General features: G+C 37.9%; 2 protein-coding genes across 4 annotated transcripts; one reads left to right on the forward strand and one right to left on the reverse strand.

Annotated features, from left to right (window-relative positions):
- Nucleotides 1-605: 605 nt before the first annotated feature.
- Nucleotides 606-6843, reverse strand: LOC121296116 (olfactomedin-4-like). Its single transcript, XM_041221333.1, has 5 exons — nt 6748-6843; nt 5613-5768; nt 4705-4923; nt 3666-3798; nt 606-1857 (listed from the first exon to the last, which is right to left on the reverse strand). Exons 1-5 carry the CDS (start codon nt 6790-6792, stop codon nt 1046-1048), a joined length of 1365 nt encoding a protein of 454 aa, XP_041077267.1. The 5' UTR covers nt 6793-6843; the 3' UTR covers nt 606-1045.
- A 6883-nt stretch (nt 6844-13726) lies between these two features.
- On the forward strand, nt 13727-19557 carry LOC121296103 (olfactomedin-4-like). 3 transcript variants are annotated; one of them, XM_041221306.1, is made up of 6 exons: nt 14030-14106; nt 14274-14356; nt 15805-15963; nt 16749-16967; nt 17283-17439; nt 18513-19557. In XM_041221306.1, the coding sequence occupies exons 3-6, from the start codon at nt 15811-15813 to the stop codon at nt 19334-19336; spliced, it is 1353 nt and encodes a 450-aa protein (XP_041077240.1). In that variant the 5' UTR covers nt 14030-14106; nt 14274-14356; nt 15805-15810; the 3' UTR covers nt 19337-19557. The 3 variants fall into 3 exon arrangements, with proteins under 3 accessions (XP_041077241.1, XP_041077239.1, XP_041077240.1); XM_041221307.1 differs by lacking the exon at nt 14274-14356 and having other exon boundaries at nt 13727-14106; nt 18957-19557; XM_041221305.1 differs by lacking the exon at nt 14274-14356 and having other exon boundaries at nt 13755-14106.
- The last annotated feature ends 197 nt before the right edge of the window (nt 19558-19754 follow it).

The raw sequence follows: 19754 nt of genomic DNA on the forward strand, positions 1-19754 counted from the left end.
GAGCCAGAGATGCATTTTCACAGCACTTCCTGTTTTAGCCCTGCCCACTTCTGATGTTGCCATCAGAGTGCGAGTAATGGGCCTCTGCCCACCTCTAGCTGTCATACCAGGGAGCAGATACTAGAGTGATGCTTTCCGTCCATCTGTCTGTCACACTCCATACATCCAAACCTTGAATGCACTTTCATCAACATGACACGGGCCGACACAGGGAAAGGTGTACACTTCATTATCATTTACTAGTTTATGGTGTATTTAGATTAGGTATGGTTTGTGTGTCTTGCATATTTTATACTCAATGCCTTCTCACAATATTTAGTTAACACTATAATGCTTGAAGTTTAAATACATTTCACTTTGTTCCATACATATTTGAAGTCCATATTTTTTACTTGATTGATCAACTGTATTGAGCAACTTTTTTTTTTTTTTTTTAGCTCTTACAAATGTTACTATATTTGCGAGCCGTAATTAAATTAGGACATGGTACTGTAATATGAATCAAGTTTGACTTGTATGCAGCTACAGTGAAACCTTCAGAATCTACTTTTAAAATATACAAATAAGTTTAAAAAAAAACATTACACCTAAATTCGTACTGACACATTTATTCAAATAATAATAATAAAAATGTTAGTTTTATGTATTTCATTGCTTCGTACATTCTCATTTTAGTAAGTACATAAAGTTTATGCATTTATAAGGTTTAATTCTCCATATATTTTATCATTTAAGATACAGACCGTATGGTTCTATATAAAATATCAAAAACAGAATACACAATATGGCACCTTTGTGGCCTGTTTCAGCCTTCCAGCAGCTCAGTGTAAAAGGCTGTCACAGTCCTGTCAATTCAGAATTTGCAAAGTACCAGACAACTGAATGCTAAAAGTTGGAAACAATGGTATTCCTATTGTAAATTTTTATAACTTTCATAAATGGACAATTGCACAGTACAGTAAGTGTGATTTTAGCATGTTTTTTTATAATTAAGAGACTATAGCAAATGCAATTATATGAAAGCAAACTTATGAGGCTTTCCTTATCAGAATGTAAGTTCATAGGCCAACATATATGCATAATTGAAAAGGTAGAGTCGCTGGTCAGTGGGGTTGTAGTGGAGATTCTGTATGTCTGATGAGATCTTCTCAAAAGGGACGCTCAGGGTATTTGTGTCATGGCCAGTGACCGTGTCAAAGGCGTAAAAGACCTCCTCTAGCTTAGGGCTCAAGTAACGTGTGGCATAGAGTACGCCACACACCATGAAGGCATTAGTGACGGACTTCTTGAAAAGCTTTGTCTTCCAGGTCTGCACTATGGCCAGGGTAACGGAATTCAGCTTGCTAATCACTATGTTGCCATAGTTTTCCTCCGTGGCATAGATAGCCCAGAGGCCTGTCTCATCGACAGAGAGGTCGATATCAGTGGCGGTGTAGCAGGAGTAGTAGCAGTAGGGGAATTTGTTATCGTGACCTGCATCTGGCAAAGCACCATGCAGGAAGGTGTTGGTTTTCAAATCAAATTTGCAGATGTTGCGGGACTTGTAGCAGTTGTAGTAGAGGGACTGGTTGTATAAGACTGTACCAGGTCCTTGGATGGAATTGGTAGTGGTGTAGGAAGACGTCACTGAGATGTCTTTGTGGTTCGTTGACATCACAAAGTCTTGAAAAGAGGAGTATGTTCGCAGGGTAATGCCATACATATTGCTACTCTGCAGAGATTGAACCCAGTACAATTCAGGGCTACCATGCCTACTTTCCTTTCCCCAGGCACCAAAGGGGTATGTTGTACCATAAGGGTTACGCTGGGTGACAACTGGAGAGCTGATGTTGGATAGCAAAGCTTTGGAGCATTGATCTAAAGGTGTAAAAGAGAAGATTCGTCACAAACAAAAGGCACCGGATCCAAATGTAACCTGTGCAATTTTCTTAATAAGCTATTCAAAATTAAATGGAATGTGACTACAGCTTATTTTTTTTTATACATTTTACTAATTTACAATACGCTCTAAACTTGTGCTGTTTGCAAGACAAGATTAAAAAAATCCTTCCTTCCAGCATTGCTTTATCACACAGGGAAAAAAATGATGCCCTTTTAGTCTTCCCTTCTCAGGATTTTTACAGATTTTATTCCAGTTGATTGTACATTTAAATGTAAATCTTTTTACAAAACTAATCAATGTATTGCACATGGCAGCTTGGGATCTTGGGGAAAAAAACATTCAGTAACCAATTTTAATAGATTAAATTATGATTTATTACTAAAGTAAGCATCAGTATTACACTGTGTAACAATTTATATTTTTTTTTGTTCCTGGGTAGTAAGTGTTATTTCCTAATTGCTTATGCCTCAAAAGTATAGAAAATGGCTATTATTCCCCACAAACTTTGCTTTTGTGACCAGGACAGTGATATTTCAAAATATCACTATTTCCAATGGGAAAACGGGCAAATTTGTGTCTTTTTGTTCACATAAAGTCAGAAAAAAACAACATATGAATCCAAATTAACATGTATTTATACTAAAGTAATACAAAAATGACTACAAAAGATTTAGAAGTGAGTAGTTTTTCGAGATTTACGATTATACTGTATTTATACACATTTGCCCGTTTTCCCATTGGAAATAGTGATATTTTGAAATATCACTGTCCTCCAAAAGCAAAGTCTGTGGGGAATAATAGCCATTTTCTATACTTTTGAGGCATAAGCAATTAGGAAATAACACTTACTACCCAGGAACAAAAATTGTGTTACATAGTGTTATTAATGCATTGCCAGATTAATTTCCCAGTGTGAAATAAATCTTTATTAGCCAACACCAAACAAAAAAAAAACATAAGCTCTGTTTCAGCAACAATCAGATTTGATTGAACTTGACCTTAAACATAGGTAACTAAATCACTGTAATTAAAGGGTTAACTTAATACAACCCACACTGGTTTTTGGGATGATATTCTGGATATTCAATACTACAGCAGTTAATCTCCTACTGTAACTATTACTGCACCTAATGCTTGCAAAGTGAAGTGTGAAGCCTAACAAACTGGTGCTGACACTATTGCAAACTACCCTTAAAAGCCAGCCCTCTATAAATCAATCTGAAATGTATTTTTTGCAGATACAGTACTAACTAAATATTGCTTAGATTAATATTGAGGGATTATACAATACTGGCTGCACTGCTATATACCATTTTCTTGTTATTTACGCAGCAGTGGTGTGAATAATAACTATATCCTCACTATTTAGATACAGTACAATATATTAGTTAGCAACTACATTTCGTTGTTTTGGGTTTCTACTGTCATTTTATTACTTCTGTTAGACAGGTTAACAGTGTTTTATGGATTTGGCCAAAAAGTTTACCACTAAACATTTAGCAGATATGATTGATGACTTGCTTCTTAATTAATAGCTTTCACTAACAAAGAAATAACGTGTGTGTTTTTATATGTATGTATGTATGTATGTATGTCTATCTATCTATCTATATATATATATATATATATATATATATATATATATATATTATATATATATATATATATATATATATATATATACATACATACATACATACATTTGACCACCAGGGGTCAGAATGAATTTAAAATACTGAATAATATGTTGAATGCGTGTAGCACCCTGCCCCCCCATCCTCACCCAGCTGTGTCTTGTCGTAGTGGCGGCACGACTCCAGTCGATTCTTAAGTTTTCTGATGTGATCTCTTAAGGCCAGCAAGTTAAACTTGTCATATTTCTGCATATTCTGCACTTTGAGCCTGATGGAGCTCAGCTGAAACAAAGCAAGGTGACACATTCAGTCATTAGTAAATGACATACTACATAAATGTAAACTAGTTTTAACTTTGATTGTGGGTTACCATAAGGTCCTTTTATTGGTGCATCTTATGCCACTTAGGACCAGATTGTATATTGTGTGGCCCCCTGCAGTAGTTTCACTAGCTGTGTGGTAAAGTATGGTAAATAGGTGGTAAAACATTGTATAGCATAGATTGAAATTATAGCTGAAAGGCGGCATGATCAGTACTCATGAATACACATATAAAGGTGCATGTACATGGAAATAATAATCAAGTAGCAGCACCTGGTTACCAAATGCATATTTACTGTCAAACTGTATTCATAAACATGAGCCAAGTGTAATTATTCCAAGGCTACCAGGTGTTACTTCTTGAATATTTAATTTTCACAACACTTTGCAATAAAAAGGTCTAAACATGGCAATAATGTTAAAGTTGAATATGCCTTCTATCAGAGCATTTTTAGAAAGGGCTGATGTTGTAAGCTCAGCCTGGCTGGTACAACACAGGCACAGTACTGTGGGTATTTTTGTTTTTAAATGTATTTACATATTGGCCGTGGCTCATTTACAACACAATGTCTAATTATATTCTCCTGCCTGGTTGAGTGTATGTACTATAATATGTTGTTGCTGCATATCAAATTAATATTCATGTTCCAATATGTCAAAGCGACCTTAAGCGCTGTATTATGAAGCATAAAGCATAGAGATTCATAGAAAAACACACAAGCAGCGCTCAACATCATTGGAGAACCAGTATGCATTTAACGTGGTAAAAGAGAAGTTCAGAGCAACAATTTCATCCAGTAAAGGGATGTTTCCACAACATGCTATTAGGCTCTAATTGTAGTGTTTGTAGTTGTTAAGGTGTCTCACCTCAGCATTCAGGCCCTTTGCTGTGGAAGCATCGAGGGTCTGCTTCTTGTGTGCGTCTGCAATCTGTCCCCCCAGGTCACCCACCTCATAGTCCAGGACTATGAAGTTGAGCGGGTTGTACAGGCCACGGTTGTTGATATACTCAAATTGACGCAGGTGCTTCGTAATGTTATTGATGGTCGCTAAAAACAGAGGCATCTTGAAATGGGTCAAGTTCGTCTGCCAATAAAATATGTGCAGGCCAAAATGTCAGTGTTAAACCATCTTGAAGCACTCTACAGTAGCTGTTAAGTGTCTGGACGTAAAGGTAAAAGAAAACTAATTTGCTGAAAAGTATGCAGTAGCTGGACCTATTCAAAGAGTCCAAAATATTGCTAGTAGACTACTGTATAGGAACAGCATTGCTTTGGAGTACACTAATTTCACTTCAGTCATAATGAATTCATCTGAAAATCAGTTAAGATATTGTTACATTTCTAATTTACAAAGTGTGAATTCAATAGGATAAAATTATAGGCTGAACAGTAATGTCTTAAAACATACATTTTAAATAATAATAATAAATTCAATTACAATTATTAAAATGTATTTACTTTCAATATGGGTTAATATAGAACACAACTATCGCATTAGTACTGTACATAGTTCTGTCAGTTAGCTTACAATTTGAAAGTTTATTCCAAACCTTTGTGTCAAAAGTCCCCAGCACAGTACCAGTAAGCTCTTTTAAAGATTTTTTGTCTTAAAAAAAGATGATGTATTAAAATGTTTCTTTATTAAATGTACTATTCACATGTTAAACAGCTGAATGCTGGATACCTACACTTGCATCACTGTTTATTAAAAGAATTTCCCTTCTCCTCGATTCCTGCTGCATTATTTTACACAGCTGCTCTACAGTAACTTGCCTGTGTCTTCAGTTCATCCAGAGACTCTGTGCATTTCTGAAATAGACTCAGCAGCTCTTCATATTCCTGCACTGGAAAATCCCAGGCGCTGAAGTTAATCTGGCACACACACGTATCCTGCAGCAACACCCCCCTGACACGCTGAGGACTGGATGCCTACAGAGAGAAACCTAGTTAACAGCAGGTGCTCAGTGGTGTAGCTGACCAGAACTCACCAGCACACATGTACCACCGAACTAACACGAAATTCATCATCAAATCATTTGAAGAAAGTGTATAATTGTTGACACCCCTATGAAAACAGTTATGATCTTAAAGTTACTGTTTTAATATTTGTATGTGACAGGGTAGCTGAGCCATGCACTGTTGGTAGCATGCCTGGGGACTGTTTCAATGTGTCTGAAGTTTGACTCTGAACAAGCCATTTAATGTATTGTGTTTTGCAGCCTATTTATATGTTTGGATTTGAAAAACATTTTGTTTTGTAAACCTTTTTATTTTTGAGCTTTTAAAAAAAAAAAAAGGAGGGGTGCTGAGTAAAGCATTGTTTTTATTAGAACAGAAATAGTAACATTAAAACAATCAGAATGTTGTTATTCTAAAGAATTGTCTATCTACAACTTGTATTGTGGACAGACAGCATATCATAACATTCTCTTGAATCTGGCTAATGGCTGTGCTACTTCTATTTCTGGAGGTGAAAAAAAGGAAAAATGTATTTTGTTATAAGGGCCTATCCTAAGCACCATGTCATTGGATGCTCAGCCGATGCACTATCCTTGCACGATTGCTTTACTATTATGTCACTGTAGATACAAATTGTCTTAATCCTAAGTAGTTATTTCTACACTGTACTTAAATATTGTTCTTGCACTGTACCCTTATATTGCCCCGTAACACCTGTAAGTCGCCTTTGATAAAGGCATCTGCCAAATAAACCAATAATAACAATAATCCTGATTGATTGATTGAGTAACCAATTAATCAATCTTTTTTTTTTTTTTTTTTTTTCTTAAACGGGACTCAACAAGACAAGATAGGATTTCTCAATGTGTTTATTGCTAGGTAATTTATACACTCAATGCTTTGTTTAATCAAAAAAAATAATAATATTAAAGAAAAGGTTTGTACTCACTGCAAGAGGCAGCTGGCTGATCAGGAGAAGCAGAACCCAAACCATGTCTGATGAAACACTGATGTGGCGAAACTTTGCCTATTTATACCAGCTCTGACCTGCCAGAGCTCCTTGCTTAGTGCTCAGACTGCTAATCACATTCACCACTGACAGAATAACACTTCCCTGTCAAGGCAGACAGACTGAGTGCAGTATTTTGAAGAATAGAATATTTATTTAAACTACTGCAAGAAATAATGTACACTCACCAATACATAATAAGGTTTTAATTACACTGTTGGTATCGGATGACATAAACCACAAGAGCACTAGCAGTTTGATTATAATAAGGAGATGGTTTCCTACTATGTAAAAATCTTATTCAAAATTAATTAAAAAATTTAAAAAAAAAGGTTTAATTATGCTTCAACCTTGAACACACATGTCAGGTTGCGAGGTGATATAAGATTACACACTGATCAACATATACAAGAAACCCTTTATTTGAATATACTTTTATTAGACTCCCAAAATAAAAGACTAATATAAGATGATGTCTGTAGCTGAGGTAACTGCTTTGCTCTCCAGATTGATTCTGAACAATAGTATGCATTTGTAATTGTAACTTTACTGTTCACTGATACAGTGAGTGTGTTGTATTACATGTGGTTGAAGTTTGACTTGAAATTAAAGGCAGCAGTATTAGGTTAGGCCTGCATCAGTTTTCCAACAGCAGTAAAACAGTTTGTGCAACCATAGAAACACATTGTAAGCAGGTTTTTTATTAAATATTCACTTTGCACTTTCTCAAGCCAGACCCCATCTTCAGTTTAACTCCTACAGTGGTATAATGATTGTTTCAGAATACAGCAGTTTAAATGTAGCTACCTAATTAAATAATAACACTTCTGTTGGAATTAAATCTAGTAGGCCTATCAATGTTGACCAATCAATCCAGTACTTGGCTCATCCCTTTTGTTGTGATAATCATTCATAATTTATGATCGGTCACTTGGCCAGATTTGAACGAAAGGTCTAAAGGTGGAGGTCATTGTCAAGTTTCGTTTTTACTGGCAGGGTGTGTATTTTTTTGGTTTATTGAGAAATGCTCATTTTGGAGAAGTGGGCCTAAGAAACTAGTCAAGTTTGCTGATTTTGATTTTTTTTAGTTTTTTGTTTGTTTTTTTTTGTTTTAGTTTTTTCTTTACCAGAAGGGAGAGTTTAAACTGTTTAGGGGGAAATGCTATCTCATCAATTTCTACTACCATATTACTTCAATTTGGTGCCGCAGCGTTTATTTTAAATTGATCAAAATGACTGCGGCACTTAAAAGGGGGCAGCTTTTATACGAGGGCGACCTTTATTAATGATACTACGATTTTCAAACGCTGCAATGTTTTATTATATGATTTATGATATTTTAGAAGTATCGCGGTTGCTTATTTTCTGTAATACGGTAGCCTACCTGTAAGAACATAAGAACATAAGAAAGTTTACAAACGAGAGGAGGCCATTCGGCCCATCTTGCTCGTTTGGTTGTTAGTAGCTTATTGATCCCAAAATCTCATCAAGCAGCTTCTTGAAGGATCCCAGGGTGTCAGCTTCAACAACATTACTGGGGAGTTGATTCCAGACCCTCACAATTCTCTGTGTAAAAAAGTGTCTCCTATTTTCTGTTCTGAATGCCCCTTTTTCTAAACTCCATTTGTGACCCCTGGTCCTTGTTTCTTTTTTCAGGCTGAAAAAGTCCCTTGGGTCGACACTGTCAATACCTTTTAGAATTTTGAATGCTTGAATTAGGTCGCCACGTAGTCTTCTTTGTTCAAGACTGAACAGATTCAATTCTTTTAGCCTGTCTGCATATGACATGCCTTTTAAGCCCGGAATAATTCTGGTCGCTCTTCTTTGCACTCTTTCTAGAGCAGCAATATCTTTTTTATAGCGAGGTGACCAGAACTGAACACAATATTCAAGATGAGGTCTTACAAGTGCATTGTACAGTTTTAACATTACTTCCCTTGATTTAAATTCAACACTTTTCACAATGTATCCGAGCATCTTGTTAGCCTTTTTTATAGCTTCCCCACATTGCCTAGATGAAGACATTTCTGAGTCAACAAAAACTCCTAGGTCTTTTTCATAGATTCCTTCTCCAATTTCAGTATCTCCCATATGATATTTATAATGTACATTTTTATTTCCTGCGTGCAGTACCTTACACTTTTCTCTATTAAATGTCATTTGCCATGTGTCTGCCCAGTTCTGAATCTTGTCTAGATCATTTTGAATGACCTTTGCTGCTGCAACAGTGTTTGCCACTCCTCCTACTTTTGTGTCGTCTGCAAATTTAACAAGTTTGCTTACTATACCAGAATCTAAATCATTAATGTAGATTAGGAATAGCAGAGGACCTAATACTGATCCCTGTGGTACACCGCTGGTTACCACACTCCATTCTGAGGTTTTTCCTCTAATCAGTACTTTCTGTTTTCTACATGTTAACCACTCCCTAATCCATGTACATGTGTTTCCTTGAATCCCAACTGCGTTCAGTTTGAGAATGCTTTTGTGCGGGACTTTGTCAAAAGCTTTCTGGAAATCTAAATAAACCATGTCATATGCTTTGCAATTATCCATTATCGATGTTGCATCCTCAAAAAAATCAAGCAAGTTAGTTAGGCACGATCTCCCTTTCCTAAAACCATGTTGACTGTCTCCCAGTACCCTGTTACCATATAGGTAATTTTCCATTTTGGATCTTATTATAGTTTCCATAAGTTTGCATATAATAGAAGTCAGGCTTACTGGTCTGTAGTTACCTGGTTCAGTTTTGTTTCCCTTTTTGTGGATCGGTATTACGTTTGCAATTTTCCAGTCTGTCGGTACCACCCCTGTGTCAAGAGACTGCTGCATGATCTTGGTTAGCGGTTTGTAAATTACTTCTTTCATTTCTTTGAGTACTACTGGGAGGATCTCATCCGGCCCAGGGGATTTGTTTATTTTAAGAGCTCCTAGTCCCTTTAACACTTCTGCCTCAGTTATGCTAAAGTTATTTAAAACTGGATAGGAACTGGATGACATGTGGGGCATGTTGTCAGTATCTTCCTTTGTAAAAACTTGTGAAAAGTAATCATTTAACATATTTGCTATTTTTTTTTCTTCCTCTACGATTTTGCCATTTGTATCTCTTAAACATTTAATCTCCTCTTTGAATGTTCTCTTGCTGTTGTAATATTGGAAAAACATTTTGGAATTGGTTTTAGCTCCCTTAGCAATGTTCATTTCTATTTCTCTCTTGGCCTTTCTAACTTCCTTTTTGACTTGCGTTTGCAGTTCCGTGTACTCTTTCTGCGTACTTTCTTTTTGGTCCTTTTTTAATGCTCTGTAAAGTGCCTTTTTTCGCTGAATATTTTTTTTAATTGATCTATTAAACCATTTTGGCAATTTAGTTTTACATTTAGATTTGTCTACTTTAGGGATGTAATTGTTTTGCGCCTCTAGTACTACATTTTTGAAGAACAACCATCCTTCTTCTGTGGGTGTTTTCTCTATTTTACTCCAATCTACTTCTGTTAGTCTCTGTTTCATGCCTTCATAGTTTGCTTTTCTAAAATTGTAAACCTTAACTTTAGTCTTTACTTTTGGGGATTTAAAAAACACTTCAAATGAGACCATGTTATGGTCTGAGTTTGCCAGTGGTTCTCTGACCTCTGTTTTAGTTATTCTATCTTCGTTATTTGAAAAGACTAAATCAAGGCATGCCTCCCCTCTAGTGGGTGCCTTCACAAATTGTGTTAGGAAGCAGTCATTTGTCATTTCCACCATTTCTATTTCATCCTTCGCGCTACCCACCGGGTTTTCCCATTTTATTTGGGGGAAGTTGAAATCCCCCATTAGTATGGCTTCTCCTTTGCTACACACATTTCTAATGTCATTGTATAACAGATTATTGTGCTCACCGTCTGAATCTGGCGGTCTATAGCATGCTCCTATTATTATGCCTTTTGAATTTTTGTCTGTTATTCTGACCCAAGAATGTAGCAGCTTGTGTGGCTAACATTTATTATTATTATTACCATAACCCTAGTTATGGTAAACATCTCGCTACCACCATCTAGTGTGAGTGTGCAACCTCAAGGACCCTAGTGCTTATTAAATACATAGAATAGAACCTGGTAAACATATGCAGGTGAGGGTAGGCTGGCATTAGTATACACAGTCGAAACCATGTCCACAATCCAATGGGACAGTTGCTACTTAGAGAGGGCTTGACCTCAGGTCCGTTCGCCATGGCAAGCGCAAAGCTGGTCAGACTGACGCAGCGCTCTCATTCTATTCACATAGCATCTCAATGCCAAACTCCTATCCGAATCCTCCGCGAAGGGAAGGAGATGGAAAGCCTCTAGTTCCACTGATTGATTCGAGGGAAACGCTGTAATCACCTTAGGGAGGAAAGCAGGGTCCGTGCGCAACGATATCCTGTTTCCATCATCTCAAACGTGTATACAGGAACTGTGCACGGACAGTGCCTGTAGCTCACTGACCCGCTTAGCGGAGGTGATAGCTAACAGAAAGGCTGTCTTCGTAGAGAGATCTTTCAGCTCTATGGTATCTATGGGCTCAAACGGGCCTTGGTGAGAGCCTCCAGTACTATGTCTAGACTCCATTCGAGGAGGACATCCTTTATAGGAGGTCGTAACCGTCGAGCACCCTTTAGAAAACGTGTCACCAGAATATGAGTGCCCCGGGATACCGAGTTGATGGGAATGTGGCAAGTGGATATGGCTGCTAGGTACACTTTCAACACAGCGTGGGATTTACCCGCCTCTAATAGATCATGCAGAAACTGTAAAATAACTGCTATAGAGCAATACATGGGATACCTTAAGCCTAATATCTGTTATTAGCTGCTGTCACTATTCCACATATTATGTTAGTGTCATGTATTCTGCACTTTCCACTGTATTTAATGTACTATTTCATGAATTATGCACTTCCCACTGTATTTAGTGCACTATTTCATGTATTATGCTACTATCATGTTGTGACAGGGTGCAGCCTGTCTTTGTGTTTTTGTGGTGTTTAGAGTGGACATGTGTCTGCTGTGTGGATCTGAGTGAATGAGTTTGTGTGAGGAACGTGTGAAAAGTGTTGCAGCTGATGAGGTGCGAATTTCCCAGTTAGCAGCAGCACCTGTATAAAAGGGAGTGTGTGTGTGTGTGAGTGAGTGAGTGTGAGAGTGAGTGAGAGTGTATTTTGTGTTTCGAATATTTATTGTTAACAGTGTTTTGTGTTTGTTTTGTTTATTTGGCCATCGTACCTTTTTGTTTAGTAATTATTATTTAATTAAAAGTATTTTATTTGCTGTATTTTCCGTCTCAGTCTCCTCACTTTGGCTATCCCGTCACACATGTATTATGTACTTTCCACTGTATAACATGTATCGTGCATTTCTCTATTTGAAGTGTTATGGATTTTCTTGTATTTACTGCATCTTGTAAAGCACTTTGTGATGGTGTTCCACTATGAAAGGCGCTATATAAAATAAATATGGATTGATTGATTGATGATGGCCTCCGGCCATGCAGCAGTTTTGAAAATATTTCCACTTGTAGGCATACAACGCTCTTGTGGAAGAAGCCCTAGCATTCTGCAGTGTACTCACTACTGCGTCTGAGTGCCCTAGGGCGGACAGATGGTCCCATCTGGTCTAAAACCAGACCGTTGGCAACCCTATTCCGGATAGGATAGAATATATTTCTGGTTTATTAAGAAATTCTCATTTTGGAGAAGTGGCATAAGAAAATGCACATTTGCAGAAAAACCAGATTTTTACTAGAAGGAAAATACTATATCATCAATTTTTCTTACAATATTGCGGTCAGCCCTGCAGTCTCTGTACTGTTAGATTGCAGTGTGTGCATCTTTTCTAAATATTTCAGTTTAAATGTGTTTCCCTGGATAGTTGTTTGTTTGTTTTTGTTTCAGTAACAATGGTTTAATAGTATTTGTATTTGGTTTTGACTAATTATTATTGAAATATTTATTATGTACTTTTTTTTTTTTGTAATAAGAAATGGGATTGTCTCCATAAGTGTAAAAATGACGTCAAAGTTTGGTTTAGAAAGCCTTTCTGTTTGGCCCCTCATAGTTTCTGCTTCCAAGATGTTAAGGTGGAGCACATGGCAAGGTACCAACAAGTGCATTGTTAGTTTGATGGTTGTTTTGGGATGCTGTGATTCTAAATTATTGTTAACCTGGTTTCGATAGGGGAAGGAGTGGGACCAGTTCCCCCAAAATCTAATAAAGCTTATTTACCCCCAAAGAACTTTGTTTGTCTTCGTACCAATCCTTACAGGATGGTTCAATATTTTCAAGAATATACAAACATTCTCTTTTTTTTCAGAACTCTCTGCTCCCCCTCTACAAAGAGTACATTATCACTTTTGTTTTTTTTAAGAAACGAAAAGGTAAAATTCCAGGAAAGACTCAACTTGCAGAGCAGAGCTATAAGTTGGCACAAAAAGGGGCAAAGTGGCCTTTTAGGAGACAAATTGCTCAAACTGACTTCCCTGCAGCAAAGTACTGAAATTCCCCAACTTCCCTGAAGTCGATAAACATTAAAATAGTATAGCGTTGCAGGATTAGGGTTAGTATGTTGGGGTTGTTTTGTGATGTATAAAATAAGCAGATTGTATGTGGCTTGGGAGTGGAGGCGCACAGGCAATCTTTGTGAATGTTGGTTCCTCTGAAGCACTCCCTTCATCCCTATTTGATAAAGTGAGACTGCTGTGATTTCAGTTTGCAGCAGTACAAACAGAGCACAGTACATTGTACCATTCCAACCTGGTTCACTTTTTTCAGTTTGTTTCGTATGTAGCATATTAATAGCTTTTTCATGCTTGATTTGCCGTGATAACTCTGCATTAAGGTTATTGTTACAGAATGACTTGATCTGAACCAGGGTCCCCATATTCCCACAATGACACTGGATTTGATTATTATAAATCTTCGTTGTCTAAAAGGGGAAACCAGGGAGAATGGAGGTCGCTTTGCCTGAAACAAAGAAAAGTGACTCACGAGTTGGCCTTGATAGTGTAGAGGTACTATTTTACCCTAATTCAAACCCTTATTCAGCCTAGGGTCAAGACAGTGCAGTGTAAAAGAATTAGTGCCAAGGTTTAGTTCTATCTTCTAGTTCACTCCCCTTACCCCCACCCTCATTTCAAGCCTCAGATGGTTCCTCCTTCGTTTCCTGTGCTGGCTGTTAAAGCGCTCCTGCTGTCTCAGATCCGCATCAATATGATCACCCTGAGAATGGGACTTCCGTTTACCTCCACAACCCTCCTTTTGTTGCTGCTGATCCTGGGTCTTAGCAAGGTAAGAGCACCCTTTCATTGATGCTTGGTGGAGATGGATTAAAAGTACTGTAATAGTTGTAGGGGTTTTGTTAGGAGACAGAACTAGTTCATGCAGTAGAGTGCATGTGATAAATGTGATTCTTTTTCTTAATTTTTTTGTGTTTTATATTTTTTCTTTAAAACTAGAAGAAAATCCACTATATGACAACATGGGTATAGTGCACCACTTATAATAGTTGGCTTATGACACAATCCCCACGGCAAAGAATGTAAGTATTATTTTGCAGTAAAACATAGACCCATTTAAATGTTGTGCAATACAGGGAGCATTACATTACATTGCAACATATATTACATAGATTTATCAGGGAATGAAATGGGCAACATAGAGTATAAGAGTTTAGGAAGTAGAATTATATAAATTGAACATAAATCAATAAAAAATCAAGATTGTACTCAGAAACTACTATTAAACATACAGGTGTTGTTTTTTTACCTGATACTTGGTCAAATGTCGGCTAGAGCCAAGGTTCAGAACCCTATTGAAAGGCAAGTTTGTAAGTTTTTCAGATTTACAGTAAAACAAACAAACAAAAAACATTCAAGATGGCCATCTGTTAGTGGTAGCTAGCAGTTTATGATAGTTGACTGTTCAATTGTTTAGCTTTGAAAAGCGTAGACTGCTCTTTCTGATACTTGCCACACCCTGTGTCAGGCACCCTCGTGGTGGTCCACCAGAGCCTTCATTCAGATCCCTGTTCCAATAAGACGCGAATTCAGCAGAATTCAGCAGAATTGAGCAGAATTGAGAAATGAAAGCATCCACAGATCTTTATACTTTATGTGGGCATCAATAAGAAAGACTCTCCAGCCCACTAGAATATAATATAGCATGATTCTATAGAATTTTAATTTGGCTAAAGCACAGTCACACAGAGCTCTGTGCTGTCGAGGCCACAGTAAAAGCACTGGAGATGCTGCAGAGAGCTCAGTAGATAAGGAACCTCCCTGTGATCCCAAGCTACAGAGATCAGATCCCGCTCTCTGGTTTGTTCTTTGCAAATTAGAACCTGTTGTCACTGATTAATTGACATGCATGAGTGGGTATAAAGAGTTTCCAAATTCTCATTTAGGAGTCCTCAAGTCTGCAGTATAATAAAGAAAAGAACTTTGGGGCCCTGTTCACAAAGTCAATTGATAAAATATAGACTAAAGTATTTTGTGTAACACCAACATTACATTTATTTAGATCTTAAATAGAATTGGGTGCTTTTGCTATTTACAGTTGTCTGTATGCACAAATAAGGAAAGATACATGAACGTGAAAAATGAAATCTTTGGGAGCAGCAATGCTGTGGATCAAAAGATTTTGATGAGAAATAATAATTGAAAGAAGAGATAAAAATGCCCCTTTACTAGCAGGCACAGCTGCTCTGACATTTATTGGACTTTTTATACAGCAAGCATAATGCATGGACAAAAACTGAACAACTGAATTCCCAGAATTACTTTCCTTAGATCTTTACACCTGCGTAGCAATATAGTGTAATGTGTGAACAATGCAATTCACCCTGTTAGCTTGAAATGATTGAAAGACAGATTCCTAATTGAGAGCAGTTTAAAATAAATCACTCAGGACCACCACATATGAAAATGTAGTGCTAGATCTCTCAACACTTGAATACATATATTTATAGTTTACTGCTTTCATCTTCAGGGTCAGATGGAAGAAGAGGAGAAGCTGAAGGATGTGACTCCCCCTCTAAAAAGATGTATCTGTGAGCTGCAGAATTTAGGAGCTACTTTCCCCTGGCAGGAGTTCCAAACAGCCCGCAGCTTCTCATCTAACTGCACACAGACCCTTACCAAGCAGGAGGTCAGTGGCAGGGGATGCCCTGATAGGTGGTGAGACATAGCCCTGCCCACGACTGCAAGATAACTTTGTAGCAGGGATATATTGTGTATCAAATTGAATGGGTAAAGTTCAACTAGCAATGTCAATTTCAATTCAAGTAACCTAATTGTAGGACAGACAGACACATCTGTGTGGTGTGCAAGGTGAGTCATATAGTCAGTAGAGCACTGCTTTGCATCCTGGATGTGTAAAGTTGTCATTCTTTGCTAGGGATTTGACAGAGCAGAGCATTGGCTGTGAAGATCCTATAGATTATGGAGGTTAAATTGTAAGGGACTGCTTCTCCTCATTGCGCTACAGCAGACCCTACTGGTTGAAACAGGGCTGCAGGGCTAACCTTTGTCCTCCAGTCGAGTTTCTGGGTGCAGGTCAATTGGAATGCTCGTGGGATTGGAGGGACTGCCCTTTGATTCTCTTGAGCTGTTGTGGGGAACTGCTGTGATGAGGGAGTGTAATTGAACATTCTGCAGTACATTAGGGAGAAAATTTGGATGAAAATAATTGGGCACTCTAAATAAAAAATAAAAAAAATCAAATTTAAATAAAAGAAAATAAATTTGATAGATTCTTGGTTATATCTATTTGTAACCACCATGCAACTATGGTCATTTCTAAAAGAAAACACTACTTTGTGGGAAAATATGTTGTAACCTCCTACAGTTCATTTTTATAACATTAATACATGTCAGGGACCTTCATTGTCACCTTAAACATTATCATCTATTTACTTTATATTGTTTCTGTAGTTTATTAAAGTGGACAGTCTCCTGGGCAGCCTGTACTATCGTCTCCAGAACTTGGAGAAGGATGTCAAGAACTTTGAGGCTGAGTTTGACACAGGGCTGTACAGCGTCATCTCCCTAAGAATTATCGAAATCGAGCTGACTGAGATCCTCAACCTGCTCCTGAAGCTCAACCAGACCAGCCATAACAAAAAGGCTTTCCAGGACAACCTGGCTGCGCAGGTACTGTATAGATGTGTTGAAAAGATTGGCTTAGCAATGGGGACATTAATTTGCAAAATAATAATAATCCATTTCAAGATGTTCTCTAAGACATATTTACTAGTTCATGTAAACCATGAGCTAAAAGAGATAATAAATGTGGTATGTAATATCCATAGACAAGTACAGGGACTCCAGTATATACTTCTAGGAATCCCTCTTCAAAATTTTTGTCCCCATTTTAAATGTTTCCTGGATTTTTGCTATGAAGGCCATGTTGTCCCAGAAGGAAATGTACCGTATATCCACACAGGCTGAGTCTGTCCTCTTATGCAGATGCAGACCATGGCTGATAAAATTAAAGCGATTGAACAGTTTGACCGAATGCATGTTGTGAAGAGACAGCAAGAGAGCAAAAGACTTAAAAGGAGCCTGAACGAATGTGAGGCAGAATTGAAGGCGACACCTGCTCCGGTCACAACCCCAGTTCCAGGTATGACAGTCCAGGGGAACATCTTCTATTATTTTATTAAAATGCTTAAAAAAAACCCAAATAGTTACATTGGAAACGTGTTTTATAAATGGGGAGTTTAATGCCAATATAGAGAGGTTCACACACTTGGTGGAGAGAGGTAGGCAGAGTATTAAATGCATCATTAAAGTCCATCCCAAACAAGCCTAGCTGGATTGAGATTGCAGGATAGTGGTGGCCATGCCGTTGCCTGAAGTCTCTGTCATGACCCTCAAACCATTTATGCAAAATTCCAGCATGGTCAGAAGGGTGCATTATGGTATTGAAAGGGTGCATTATGCTATTGAAAGGGTGCATTATCGTATTGAAAGCATGCATTCTCATCATGGAATTAGCCATCAGAAAAGCGCAGAGTGTTGGGAGGACTTGGTCCGTAATGATGCTTAAAGTGTTGGTAGCTAACAAAATTATCTTACCCGTTTTGCACTTGCATTGACATCATTGGTCTCAATTTTGCTATTTTGAAACAAACACCTGTTATAGCAAAACCTGTATTTAAGATCATTATGGGAAGGAGCTGGATGATTAATGACATAATACAAGCCATTGAAGGGGTGGAGATAATTTAACCCTCCAGACATGGCATTCCAATAGAGATTTGTTTAACCTAATGTAGTATCAGTTATCATCTTTTACAATAAATTACATCTTTACTCTAAAAAAAAACAAAAAAAACACTGAGACCTATACAACAAATTAAAGTACACAGCAGGTATAGTAGGATTTATGAAATTCTTGTGTTCGCTACAATCACTTCAAGTAAACATTAATCAAGGGATCCATACCAGGAGAACCCTTCCCACACGAGGGGGATACCAAATCCAATCGAGTAGACAGGTCCAGTCAGTCTATATACCCAAGAAGTTGCCTATTTTCCTTGAAAGTCTAATTTGCTTCCAGTGGTGGATGCACTTCGGCATCAGTTGTGGAGTAGCTGATCTAGTCTCACCACTTCCAGGGGCTGAACAGCTACAGAGATTTAGAAAAAGGATATACAGTCCTCTTTCATTTATACAACTTGGTTTGTGTCCTAGGAAACTGCCCCTTTGGCCGACTGTTGAACATAACTGGTCCCAACAGCTTCATGGTAACCCAATACAGCACCTCTTACCCTTATGGAGCTTGGGGCATGGACCCCAAACCAGCCCCTGGCAAGGAAGACAGGCACTGGCTGGTGGTCCTGACCAGCAGTAATGTCTATGGCAACTATATCCGGATGTATAACAGCCACAGCGACCTGGTTGCTGCTAAGCAAGTAGAAGATATAACAGTTACTTCATCCACTACTGCCACCAACTCCATAATGGGCCCAGGCTCTGTGATATACAACAACGCCTATTACTACAACTGCTACTACTCCAGTCATGTGTGCCGATTTGACCTGACCTACAAAAACATCAGTACCATGGAATTGCCAGGGGCTGGCAGCAACAATAAGTTTCCCTACTGCCAACCTTCTTCCTGCTTCCTATACACAGATATCGACTTGACCACAGACGAGTCAGGCCTGTGGGTTATCTACACATCCCAGGCGAAATTTGGCAACATTATCCTCAGCCGCCTGGACGCCGGCAACCTCACCCTGCTCCAAACATGGTACACCTCGCTACAAAAAAAGATCATCACAAACGCATTCATGGCCTGTGGTGTGCTCTATGCCACACGATTCATTGACAGCAGCTATGATGAGGTTTTCTACTCCTTTGACACCATAACTGGGGTTGAACGGTCCACATTAGCCATTCCCTTCAAGAAGATCTCAACCAACATCCAGCACCTCAACTATAATCCGCGCAACCGCATGCTCTACGTCTACAATGATGCCTACATCCTCAGTTATCAGGCAGTGTTTGGGTAGAGGCTGTTGCGATACATTGGAACAGTCTTGCTATATTTTCATACAAGTATGCATTTTTTACTGAAACTAACTTCTTTTGTTCTGGTTTTCTTTTTGCATGCAATGATCAGTAAAATGTGACATTTTTCAAATATCTTTAACTGTGGTAAATGTACTGTGTGCAAATTGTTCAACTGCAACTAAAATAATTGCTAGAAAAAAATAAAACAATTTTTTGCATGCCGTTGGCAATAACAGTTATTGTGCTTTTATTTTTAGAATTGCGTTAGACACATTTGTTCTCCTGTCTTTCTGTACCCAAATTCACAGCACCAGTCTTATTAATTTATTTTAACTAATAGACATGATTGTGACTCCAACCACAGACAACCTATAATGTGTATATTCTGTGTAAATGTATATTTGAGGTACCAGAACA

The sequence above is a fragment of the Polyodon spathula genome, chromosome 21 (genome assembly GCF_017654505.1).
Source record: "Polyodon spathula isolate WHYD16114869_AA chromosome 21, ASM1765450v1, whole genome shotgun sequence".
Classification (NCBI taxonomy): domain Eukaryota; kingdom Metazoa; phylum Chordata; class Actinopteri; order Acipenseriformes; family Polyodontidae; genus Polyodon; species Polyodon spathula.

What these genes read in the sequence shown, in the direction of transcription:
- LOC121296103 (XM_041221305.1), top strand. Translation starts at nt 13,963, where the DNA reads ATGGTTCCTCCTTCGTTTCCTGTGCTGGCTGTTAAAGCGCTCCTGCTG. An exon ending in TGATCCTGGGTCTTAGCAAG is followed by an intron (nt 14,107 to 15,804) that starts GTAAGAGCACCC and finishes TTTCATCTTCAG; the next exon opens with GGTCAGATGGAAGAAGAGGA. An exon ending in GGTCACAACCCCAGTTCCAG is followed by an intron (nt 17,440 to 18,512) that starts GTATGACAGTCC and finishes TTTGTGTCCTAG; the next exon opens with GAAACTGCCCCTTTGGCCGA.
- LOC121296116 (XM_041221333.1), bottom strand. Translation starts at nt 6,792, where the DNA reads ATGGTTTGGGTTCTGCTTCTCCTGATCAGCCAGCTGCCTCTTGCA. An exon ending in TGGATGAACTGAAGACACAG is followed by an intron (nt 4,924 to 5,612) that starts GCAAGTTACTGT and finishes TTTTATTGGCAG; the next exon opens with ACGAACTTGACCCATTTCAA. An exon ending in CAAAGGGCCTGAATGCTGAG is followed by an intron (nt 3,799 to 4,704) that starts GTGAGACACCTT and finishes GCTTTGTTTCAG; the next exon opens with CTGAGCTCCATCAGGCTCAA.